The sequence below is a fragment of the Wolffia australiana genome, chromosome 6 (assembly GCF_029677425.1).
Source record: "Wolffia australiana isolate 7733 chromosome 6, ASM2967742v1".
NCBI classification, from domain to species: domain Eukaryota; kingdom Viridiplantae; phylum Streptophyta; class Magnoliopsida; order Alismatales; family Araceae; genus Wolffia; species Wolffia australiana.
This window is the reverse complement of record NC_135840.1, coordinates 19,925,197-19,937,901: the sequence shown is the minus strand read 5'-3', so window position 1 is coordinate 19,937,901 and position 12,705 is coordinate 19,925,197. Positions and strand designations below refer to the sequence as shown.

At 43.5% G+C, this 12,705-nt stretch overlaps 1 protein-coding gene across 1 annotated transcript; it reads right to left on the bottom strand.

The window, feature by feature from the left end:
- Window positions 1-5,626: 5,626 nt before the first annotated feature.
- On the bottom strand, window positions 5,627-7,633 carry LOC144704649 (uncharacterized). The gene is made up of 5 exons (XM_078577135.1): window positions 7,445-7,633; window positions 6,673-6,964; window positions 6,462-6,584; window positions 6,065-6,355; window positions 5,627-5,971 (listed from the first exon to the last, which is right to left on the bottom strand). Exons 2-5 carry the CDS (start codon window positions 6,934-6,936, stop codon window positions 5,765-5,767), a joined length of 885 nt encoding a protein of 294 aa, XP_078433261.1. The 5' UTR covers window positions 6,937-6,964; window positions 7,445-7,633; the 3' UTR covers window positions 5,627-5,764.
- Window positions 7,634-12,705: the final 5,072 nt, after the last annotated feature.

Here is a 12,705-nt window from a genome sequence, read left to right as displayed (position 1 = left end):
ATGGGCTAATAATAGAAAGGAGCTAATAATAGAAAGAAGAAAAGAAAAAGGAAAGGAGACAATAATGTCAACACTCCCCCTCAAGTTGGAGCGTGGATGTTTTCCACACCCAGCTTGGAACAGAGCTCCTCAAACCGAGGGGCATGAAGCCCTTTGGTGAAGATGTCTGCAAGCTGTTCAGCTGACGGAACATATGGCGTGCAGAAATTTCCTGACTCAAGCTTCTCTTTAATGAAATGTCGATCGATCTCAATGTGTTTTGTACGATCATGCTGGATGGGATCATGAGCAATGCTGATAGCCAATTTGTTGTCACAGAACAGCTGAACAGGGGAAGAAACCGGACACCTTAGTTTACGAAGCAGTTGGGTAATCCAAAGTGCTTCACAAAGACCATGCGCAAGGGCACGGAACTCCGCTTCAGCACTTGATCGAGAGACCACTTTCTGTTTCTTACTCCTCCAAGTAATAAGATTGCCTCCCAAGAAGGTGCAGTACCCAGAGGTCGACCGACAATCAACCACAGATCCTGCATAATCGGCATTAGTGTAGACTTCTAGACGCATACCACTGTGACGACGAAACATTAATCCACGGCCAATGGTGCCCTTCAAGAAACGGAGGAGGCGATGGGCAGCATGAAGATGACTCATTCAAGGGTTCTGCATAAACTGACTTAGAACACCCGCTGTATATGCAATGTCGGGACGGGTGTGGGTGAGATAGAGCAGTTTGCCCACAAGTCTCGATATTGTCCGGCTCACCGGATCTTCATTCTCATCCGCACCAAGTCGATGACTCACATCAATCGGTGTCGAAATAGGCTTGGAGTCTTCCTTTCCCAGCTCGCAAAGAAGATCCACTGTATATTTCCGCTGACAGATGAAAATCCCACTCGAAGAATAAGCCACCTCAATACCAAGAAAATATCGTAATGGGCCAAGATGACGTATGGCAAAGTCCGACGACAGATACATAGCCAGCTGAGTAATGGACTCCGTATCATCACCCGTGATGATAATGTCATCCACGTACACGAGAAGAATAGCCACTCCCCCGGACGTGGAATGACGGTAGAAAAGCGTGTGATCTCTATTACACTGACGGTATCCCCGGTTCTTCATGGCCATGGTGAAACGGCCAAACCAAGCACAAGGAGATTACTTCAAACTGTACAACGCTTTCTTCAAGCGACAAACTGAACTCGGAGTAGACGGCACTAAGGAGGCATATCCAGGAGGTAAGGCCATATAGATCTCCTCAGTCAAATCACCATGAAGAAAAGCATTCTTGACATCATATTGCTGCAATATCCAGCCCCGATCGGCGGCAAGAGCCAAGAGAATCCGGACAGTGTTCATCTTGGCCACAGGGGCAAACGTTTCCTGATAATCAATGCCATACTGTTGGGTGAACCCTTGCGCCACAACACGTGCCTTGTGCCTTTCAATAGAGCCGTCGGAATTGTGCTTTACAGCATAAACCCAACGACTGCCAACCAAGTGCTTGCCCGGCGGTAGTGGAACCAGATCCCATGTGTCATTTAGGGCAAGTGCTTGTAGCTCCTCCTCCATTACCCGACGCCAATGAGGAAGAGAGAGGGCTACGTCCACCGTCTTTGGAAGGGAGATAGTGTCAAGGGAGGTGAGAAGAGCGTGGTAGGATAGGGAAAGACGATGAGATGAGATGGATGCGGCTAATGGATACAATGGAGAAGGATGAGGGCAAGACACAAGTGCTAATGAAGGATTTTCAAGAGGAGTGGATGAGGAGGATGAGGGAACTTCAGGGTAGGAGGAACACGAGGCTTGCGACGAGCAAGAGTGATACCATAGCATTTTCTGGCAACGGCGTATAGGTAAAGGGGCACAACATAGTGGGATAGAGGGATCCGATGGGGACTCTGCAGGAGGGTTCGATGAAGCAGAGGATGGATCTTTAGTAAGGACAGGTGGATTTGGGATTGGTGCAGGCAGAGGATCAGAGGACAAGGTGTTCATGGGAATATTAGATGGAGGCTCTTCGAGAGGAACAAGCAAGGAAGGACTTGGGACAGGTGACGAGGGAGATGAGTTAGGAAGAATAAGAAATTCAAGGGGATCTGATTGAGGTGGTAAAGAAGGAGAAGGTGGAGAAGAAGAGGGGTAATACGGAGTGAATTCGTCAAAGGTAGCATCCTTGGTGACAATAAATCGACGAGAGGGTGGATGATAACATCGATAACCCTTTTGAGTAGAAGCATAGCCGACGAAGACACATTGGATGGCCCGAGGATCAAGCTTGTCACGACCAAGATGGTGGTTAGGAGCAAAGCAAACGCACCCAAAGACACGAGGGGTAAGATTGGTTCGGAGAGAAATGTTGGGGAAGGAATGCTGGAGACAATCAATGGGAGTAGAGTAGTTAAGTACGCGAGACGGAAGACGGTTGAGAAGATGAATGGCAGTTAGGACAGCTTCAGCCCAAAAATACTTTGGCACATGCATGTGAAATAAGAGGCTCCGAGCCATTTCAAAAATGTGACGAAATTTTCGTTCTGCAACTCCATTTTGCTGGGGGGTGTAAGGACATGTGGTTTCATGGATGATGCCTTTTTCTTGGAAGAAAGTACTTAACGTGGAATTGACATAGTCTCGGGCATTGTCGGAGCGGAAGCGACGAATAGAAGTGCATAATTGAGTTTGAATGAGAGAGTAGAACTGAGGAATAACAAGGGAGATCTCTGATTTATTTTTCAAGAGATAGACCCACGTGAAACGAGTAGCGTCATCAATGAATATACATAACCACCGAGCACCGGACGTGCTATGAACAGGGGAGGGTCCCCACACGTCGGTATGAACGAGAGCAAAAGGAGTCGTCAAATGGGAAGAAGAAATAGGATACGTAGTACGATGATGTTTAGCAATTCGACAAGCATCACAAACAAAACGGTCCACAGAGTGGCCTTGGAAAAGTTTTGGAAATAAACGATAAAGAGTAGCAAAGGATGGATGGCCGAGGCGTCGATGGAGAAGCCACAAACGCTCATGAGACGCCGAAAGGGGAACTGCAGCGGCAGCAACAGCGAGGGGAGACAAGGGAGATCGAACAAAATAGAGACCCTCATGCTCCTCAGCAATGGAAATCGTCCTCCCCGACACCTTATCACGATAAAAACAGGTATTATGAGTGAATGTAAGATCTTGGTTCAGATCACGAACAAGGCGGGATAAAGAAAGAAGATGATGAGCAAGCCGTGGAACATGAAGGACTTTAGTGAGGTTCATCGAAGGAGAGAGAGACACACGACCAATCCCAGCCACAGTGAGAAGATCACCGGAAGCTGTATTAACTTTGGAGGAGCCGAAAACGGGTTCATAGGTCACAAAAGCTCTAGGATTGGGTGTCATGTGGACAGTGGCACCAGAGTCAAGAAGCCAAGTGGATGATGATGACGACGGAGATGGTGAAGGCGGGGGAGAAGGAATGGTAGACATACCCGCGTTAGCTAGAGAGCACGAGCCCACGACTGGAGGGTCAAGCAATCGCTGAAGACGTTCCACTTCTTCAGGTGTAAAGCCGGGAAGAGAAGCACTCGCCGAAGACGCTCCACTTGGAAGAAGACCATAGGACAGAGGCACTTGACCAGTCATCGGTACTTGGTTGACAGAAGGTGCAACCGTAGCGAGATTGCTCTGTTGTGTTCGCTTCCGTTGAAGCTTAAAGCACGTCTCCTTGGAGTGACCCCGCTTTTGCAGTAATTTCAGAAAAGGGAAGGATCACCTTTGGAGGATTCCTCAGTCCGAGTAGATGGACCACGAGACGAAGCTCCTGCTCCAGTCGATGTGGTCGTCACCGAGGAGCACGTGGAGGAAGACGAATGTGCTACAAGTGCAGAAGCCGGGGTCTGGTACTGCTGAAAGTGAGATTCTTCAATTCTCGCGCTGCGAAGCGCATCCTTGAAGGAAAGCTCTTTCTCCCGGTGTATAAGCTGAGCCCGTACCGCTTCATATTCCGGGTTAAGTCCTATAAGGAACTGAAAAATCCAAAGTTGAAGAGTGTACTTGCGATCCACCGAGTGAGGGTCCGGAGGCATGTAGTGATCAATCTCATTCCACAGAGAAATGAGTTCTGTGCTGTACTCCATGATTGTCCTGTCTCCTTGACGCAGATTGGCGGCCCTATGCACTAGCTCATACAGTGTGGCAATATTATTTTTCTTGGAGTGGCTGTCAAGGGCCGCTTCCCACACGGCCCGGGCAGACTCAAGAGACAGAAATTCACCCTTGATACTCGGTGAAATACTATCCAAAAGCCATCGATGGACCACCCCTTCAACGTCTAGCCAGTCATAGTACTTGGAGTCTGTCTTGGAAGGCCCTTCTTCAAGTAAATGACGCATCAGTCGTCCCTTGAGAGTAATCTGGACATATTGCTGCCACTCAAGAAGGTTAAAGCCGGTGAACACCCCATCTGGAGGCATCCGAGGCAGAGAAAACGGTCCAGGTGAAGCCGACAAATTCCCCGACTCGGGAGGTGCCTCCGAAGCATTTGACGCTTGACCCACACCGGTGGCGTCGATGCTGGCGCCACACCGAAACCGATACAGGCTCCGTCATCTTGATCACAGAATGAAGTGTCGTACGAGGAGCACACGGCTGCAGGAACGCCCGCGGCTATTGGCTGCGTGCGCGGCTGAAGAGTCGAGGAGGGAGCGCGGTCGCGACCGAGAGGAGAGCGCGCGGTCGAGAGGGAAGCGTACGCTGCCGAGAGAGAAGCACAGCCGAGGAGGGAGCGCGGTGCGGGAAGCCGGAAATGTGGCCGGAAAGAAGCTGCGCCGCCAGGAGCAGGTAGCCAACCGGAAGGAGAAGGAGCTCAAGATCGTGGCGAATGTAGAAACGCCAGAGATCGGAGCTACGGTCGAGCCCAGGAACCCGGATTAGGGTTAGGGTTAGGGCTCTGATACGATGAAGACAAGAAGAAAGAACAATTCTTGATACCCAAACAAAGAGATTACAAGGGGTTTTATAGGGAGCCCTAATGGGCTAATAATAGAAAGGGCCCTTAATGGGCTAATAATAGAAAGGAGCTAATAATAGAAAGAAGAAAAGAAAAAGGAAAGGAGACAATAATGTCAACACATAGTACTAATCTAAAGAAAATATGCCACCATGATCTATCATTCACAATTTTATAACTCAAAAAACATAAACTGCAAAAAGTTGGATTGGAATACTTATGGACGAGGCGGCAACAGATCTTGGTAATAATATCTTGGCCATGCTGAATTGACTAAATCTCTTTAATAAAAGTGATTGACATGGTTTTCTGCGCATAAAGAAATTTCATGAGTAATACATCAGAAGGCTTGTTTCCATAGCCTTCCCATTGAAGTGTTAAGTCAATGGGAACCCCTAAATAGACTTCCAGGTTTTCGATATAACTTTGAAAACTTGCTGATTGTCAAGGTACCCAACCGTTTTTTCCTACCTAGAAACCTAAGTGACAAGTGATGTTGCTCCAGGGCGTTTGAGATTAATACTGTATACTTTCCTCCTCTTTTAGACTCAGCTATGATGGGTTTGACTCTTACAAGTTGTGTGGCAACATGGTCTAACGATGGAGAAATCTCCAGTCAGCTATCTTGAATCAAAAGCAGTAATAAATGATATTTCCACCACAGAATTCAACTAGTGAACCCCCAAGGTTTTCATCATCATTTCAGGGGATGCACACATGCATAAGCTAAGCCACATAATGACAAAGTCAAGTCAGACATGGCTTACTGGGTCTTCTTGTTCTCGAATCTGGTCTGCATGTCGCCGGTGTAAGGCGCCACAGGGTAAGCATACTGCTGGAGAATAGAGAAAAGCACCATCTCCAGGATAACCAGCGCATTCCGAATCCCTTCCTGAATGTGTTCCACATCCAGCCAGAAATGATGTGACTTGATCACCCCGGCTGCAGCAAGCACTTCAAGAACAACCCCCTACCAGAGCAATCAAAAACCACATCCATAACTCTCTTCTCCACGGGTTTCGCCTACTCATCAAAAGGGTGCAAGGGAGGAGAGTTGGCTGACCTGCCAGAAGCAGAAGAAGACGATGCCCTTGATGCAGAGGAACTTAGCCAGCGGGCGGTGAGGGGCAAGTTCCTTGGCAAAGACATGGTAGAAAAGAACAAGGGCATACATGGCCAGGGAGACAGAGAAGTTGAGTAAAATGGTGAAGGACCAGCTCAGCCAGCTGGGGTAGAACCCAGAAATCTCGCAGATGATCATCAGTGCAGAGCAGACGGGCCGAACCACCACAAATTGCCATGTCCAGTACTTGAGAGCCCTCAGGGTGCGGTTGTCCAGCCGGACTGTTCTCGGCTGCAACCACAGAGACAACAAAACAATATCTAAACCACTCCCACATGTGAATTCTGCAGGTAGATACTTAAAAACAGATAAAAGAATTTTGCACAGAATTAGATACCAAGAAAAGGTTTAAAGGAAAGGAGTGGTGGATCTCTCTTCCCTTGATCTCATCCGGCACAATGTCCTTGCTTAGGGAGATGTTCAGATAACTGTACATAAGAGCCATGAACTTGGCTATGACCTATCATGAACACATAGAATTAATCTAAGAAATGATGAAACGTGTTGTTACATGGAAAGAACAATCAGCACCAACGAGAAGCTCTTACCAGTGCCTCGTAACACTCCTTGATCGACTCCAAGAAGGTGAAGAAGGGCTTGCTGCCGTCGATGTCTAGCAGACCGACGAAGGAGACGACGGCGTAGAGAGGTGCCATTAGTATGATGATGATGATGGCCTTCTGTTCTTTGGGGTTTTTCCAGTAGAAGAGGTGCTGCGTTACAAGAATTATGGTGAAGTGCAGCGTCAGAATTGCCCCAGCCCCTGCTCCAAGAAGGGTGATCGATGCTGCATCCAACTTTGTTAAATCCATGGTGCCTTCCTCTTCTCAATTCCCGGATCTGTCATCAAATAACAGAAATGGGTCAAGAAAATATGGAATCAATCTTTCCGGGGTCGGATAGTAGTACCATTTTAAAGGAAATAATCGCATGTTTTGATTGAAAGAGGGTGACATCGAATCTCTTTGACACAGTCAAGAATAAAAATCAGATAAATCCATGGTGGGTTCCTCTTAATTCCCCGATCCGTCAGCTCATAAGAGAAATGGGTCAATGGGTTTGCAGGAAAACAGGGAATTAATCTTTCCGCAGTCGGATGGTGGTAATTTTTTCAATGAAAACAATTCGCATAGATTGATTGAAAGTGGATCAAATCTTAACCCATCGACATACACTGGAATAAAAATTTGATCTTGATTTCCTCGGCCTCATGAAAAGAGAGAGAGAGAGAGAGAGATCGAGAGACGGGATCTGCGAAAGATTTGAGATGAAAAACGAGGCAAGAGCGATACCCAGAACGATCTGAAGTGATGGAAGTACCTGGTGACGCAGTACGCCGGCAACGAACGGCGATGTGTACAGGAATTTAGAAGGATCGGCAAGGGGAGGGTGAGCAAAATCTTTAAAGCGACCAGTTCATCCGCTTAAATGGGGCGATCTTACTCCTTGCCTCAAGTCTAAATCATTCTCCCATCCTTCAACGGCACCTACCTCCGTTGGTCAGCGGAGACTGCAAAACAAGTGTAAGGTAATTGCATTATAAGAACTATACCTTAAGAAAACCACAAGTACAACACTTTGCTGACACTCGGCACAACCCTTGTCTTTATAGGGAGGGAGATTGCAGAAAAAAACTAAGAGCAACCCTTGTCTTGATACATTCATCCTCCAATCTTGTTTTACATGGATGATAATTCACTATCTGATCATAACATAGACCACAAGTATTAGAAATGCCAGCTAATGATAAAATCACAATTACATATTAAATACCCTATGCTTAGATCAAACATCAGTATGGTATCTATGACTCAGATAAAATTGCAATGTCATGACAATCATAATGTCATCTGAGTGCCATTCTATGGATTTTTGTGAAAACATATCATAACTCATAGTACATTATAAGTATAGATATAAAATAAAATGATATCAATCATTAAATATATCAGTGCCAAAGCGAAAAAATCTCACAGCACATCTCAAAGGGAACTGGTGGACTTGTAATACCAAATACAGTTCGCTATAGGTATCAGGTGGCAACTCCTTTGTAAGAGAGTAAGCTAGCATTGAATAAACTCAATATATAGAAACATATCTCTGATCTCTCCTCTACAATCAATAACTTTCTTCCTGTTAGTGGATAACCTAACACCTACTTCATTATCACGATATATAAATATGGTTTTCTTATGGGGTTCATAACTACTAGATGTGTAATAAATTTATGTAAATCTAAGAATTGTGAAGACGCATGGAAACCAAACATCCAATGTTCATTGTAATGGAAATATATGTGGCTGTCAAACCAATCACACATTCCACATCTTATTTCATGTTCATTAATAGAACATATTTACTATAGTGAACGTGTGATGCTTATGATGAAGTCCATGAATATATGACCGGACCTAGTGAATTATGATGGGAACGTAATTCAGAGATCACTAGTCTTTAAGCATGTGTTCTAAATTTTTCTATTCAAAGGATACACAAGAAGGACATTGAAGTATCCGGATAAAATATCACTATCTAGCATCACTCATATGATGAGTATGGTGAGTCCCATAGCCATTAGTGTGAAGACACCAACGATAGATAAATGGTGCTCTTTAGTAGAAAGAGTTTACTGAATTGATCCATACGAATCCTTGAATGGTATTATACTGAACTGTCAATCAAGTTGATTCACGTAACGGTTGTGTAAGTGATCCTTAGACCTGAGACACCAAAGACGTCTTGTGGATGGACAGTTGTACTTTGACTATGACCTACGCATCCCTAATCATGGAATTCTAAATAGTCTTAGTTAGGGTACATTAAGAAGTTCACAAAGAGATTGAGTGGTCAAGATGGGATTGTCCACCCTTGGTATAAGAGGTGACAACTCAAGGATTGAGTGGTCAAGATGAAGCAGGTTTCCAGAGTGAGTCAATACACACTCCTTTGTATCTTCTTGAGCACGAGGTGTAGCTTGGCACCCCACGAGTTGGAGACTTGAGCTATCGATTGAGTTAAATTGATCTGATATTATTTAATCTATATGAAGATATAGTTAATTAATTTGGTAGGCCAATAAAGGTTATTGGGTCGCTAGTGTTGTCAACTAGACTGATAAATGGGCCTAGAGAGTCACACGCAAATGGTTTTTTGGACGTTCAAAGTTATACTTAAGTTTTGGGGGTTTTTACGAAAAATACCCACTTAATATAAATAGGGGAAGTCCCTAAATGAAATTCACCCAGAAAATTTTTTTTCAGGGACCTTTCCCTTCTTCTCCCTTCTCCCCACACCCCCTTTCCATGTCTCATGCGATCGGGACAGCGTAATGATGACGATGGAGGTAGAACCGGGCTCGTCAAGAGAAGGAGGAGATCCAACTTGCCGAGGACCGCGTGCATACATCTAGAGGGTGGACACTTGAGCAGATCGATTCGTCTCACACCAGGATGTAAGAAATCACGGATACGATCCGTGCACAGGTTCTTCGTTTGATGATTTTATCGATGCCATGCGATTTCGCAAAAGTCTTCGGTTGCGTATCATTTTGATTTCTTCATCCAGATCTAGGCCACTAGAACCCAACACATTATACCTGTTGTGATCATCTTGTAGATAATAAAATCATGTGGAACTCATTCTTGCGAGCCCAAAAATGTAGCCAGACATCAATGTTTGAATCAGAAAAGCCCACTACTTCCAGATGATATAATATCTTGTATTTAAGCATCAGATCCTAGAATCATTGCATAGAGTGGACTTTTGCATTGGTATCCTACTTTGAGGCTTGTAAATGCACAAGTCCAATATCACCATTAGTCCCTCTATACTCATTTTTATGAAGATTACTCAAGGGAAATATTTTAAATCAGCACACATTTGTTTTATTTAATAACCAAAATTAGGTACTATATTTGACACCAACTTTTCATATATAAGACTGGATGAACGAAAGTGAATCTCCTTCAATATTTAAGAAATAAAAATTAACCATATATTTTATCCTATAAAAGATCTTGAACCAGTTTTTACAAAATAAACCAGTTAATGCTTATTGCAATAGGGATGGGAAGTTCTTGTTTCGTCATCGAACGAACACTGTTCAACGACGAACGAACAGATGAAAATTTTGGTTCGTGTTCGTGTTTGGTTCGTTCATTTTCATTCGCAAACGAATACGAATGCTACGCTTTTTTAAAATGATAAAAAAATGTATGATCAGAGAGATAGAGATAGAGAGAGAGGGAGCAAGGGGGAGGGGAGCACGGGAGAGGGGGGTGGGGAGCGAGAGCGAGATAGAGAGAAATGAGAGAGGGAGCAAGGGGGTGGGGAGCACAGGAGAGGGGGGGGGAGAGAGAGAGAGATAGATAGATAGAGAGATAGAGAGATAGATAGATAGATAGATAGATAGAGAGAGAGAGAGAGAAGAGGTGGAGGCCGGAGGGGGGGCAAGGGGGGAAGAGAGAGGGGCAGGGAGAGAGAGAGGGGAGCACGGCCGCACACGGAAGGGCACGGGAGAGGGGGGTGGGGAGAGGGAGAGAGGTTCAGGGAGAGAGAGAGGGGGCACGGGAGAGGGAGCAGGGAGACTGAGTGAAAGAGGGAGGGAGAGGTTGGGCCACGGGGGATGGGAGAGGAGGGGGGGAGAGAGATAGATCCCTGTTCTCCCTATCTCTCTCTCTCTCTCTCTCTCTCTCTCTCTCTCGTTTAGTGAAAACAATAATAATTTATATTGAAAAAAACATTACTTCGGGAATGCCACCTATTCCCGAACGGTTCGTCTGTTTGCGAACCGTTTGTGAACATGTTTGTGTCCCATTTGGACTGTTCGTGTTCGTGTTCTTTTGTTCGCATGTTCACAAACGAACAAAACATTTTTTCCCAACCCTAGTTGCACATTAACCAGTGATTTTATCCATATAATCAAATCAGAATTTTCAAACCAATGATGGAAGACACATGTAACCTCATATCCAAAAATATATGTCCAAAAATCATATTTTTGGCCAATTCACCCTATATTCAAAGTCATTTTATCGTTACAAACACAGAGTTAGTAATAACTTTATCTATTTAACTCTAAATTGATAGCTTTGATTATTCAGGTGCTTCATGGGTTAACCACAATTGGACAGGGTTAGAACAGTCAACTCATAATTGAGAAATAAATTCAAAATTTGTATATTATTAAAATATCAACTGTATCATTCTGGATCAATGATTCAGTGTTGATTCTTCAATGAAATCTCAATAGTGTGATGACAGAACCAATCAAAATAATGATGTAGTGCATGGTTTTGATTCACTCATGTGTCACTTTATATTCACGAATATGATCTATTTCAGGATTTAGTAATGATGAAAACTTAAGTATCACCTATCATCCAATTCAATCTATTTATGTTTCAAATATTATATATTTTTTCACTTCAGGTCTGTTATGGATCACTCTATTTTATTCTCATAATTTTGGCGCTAATTTTTTTGTCAATTGCACAATGAATTGAATGATATTTTCATAATTATGGATGAATAAAAAATGTATAGATGGTCTTTATCAATCGTTTCACAGAAAATCTGTCAACAAGGATATTAGGCTTCTCAAACGCTCTCATTATATAATAACATAATTGGACACTATATTTGTTTTTAGTTCATGATTAGCTATTGCAAAGCCAACTATCACACCATGAGTATTATCAGTAAGCCAAAACTTGATGTTGGAGAGCATGTTTTCACAAAAGCAATTAGTGCTAAGATTCAGTTCTTAGAATATCCAAAGAGCAAGTTTTTGTATAAAATAATATGCATACATGGTTGTATCTCAAGATGGTTGTGGTTGAGGGTTAAGCATCAACGATAACAATCATCTTTAAATCAAGACAGTTATCAGGTGATAAATGGGTTAGCTCCAGCAGTGATAGATTGCTGATCCGTAAGTGTTGGATACGAGTGCTCATCAACTGTAATGAAAGCTATAGCTAATAGCAAGGGCGTGACTTTTCATCTTTAAGCACGATGTTGTTCTTCAAGAGTAAGAATACTCTCTTAAAAAAATCATTTTCTAGAAAATAATTGATTATTCTGGCCAAATTGGGATGCCATCTTACATTTATGCAACAAGAACCTCTTAAAACTGGTTCAAATATTGAAAGGTCTCATAGAACTTTATTAAGAAAACTTACCGGCTATGGAAGAAACGGATTGTCATTTAATGCTTGAAAAAATCCAAGGTCAAGTCATCAAAATCAATCCAAGACCCATACTTTGCCAAGCCATTAATATATCAGTGCAACATTTATTTCATCTTTGGGATGAGTACTGCATCGTTTTCTTATTGGATCTATTATTTCTTCTCTCCCCTTTAATAACAATCCAGAAACTCGGCAGCCCCTCATTCATCATCTTCGTCATCATGCCAAGTGCTGGATTAAATAATCTCTTCAAACTTTTTTCACCAAAACCTTAAACTACTTCATCACAAGTAACTTGTTAAAGGGTATGACATCAATTCTCTCTATCTCTCAACGTCTATCTCTCTCAAACACAAACTCTTTAGCTCTCTCTATCTTCACATATCTATC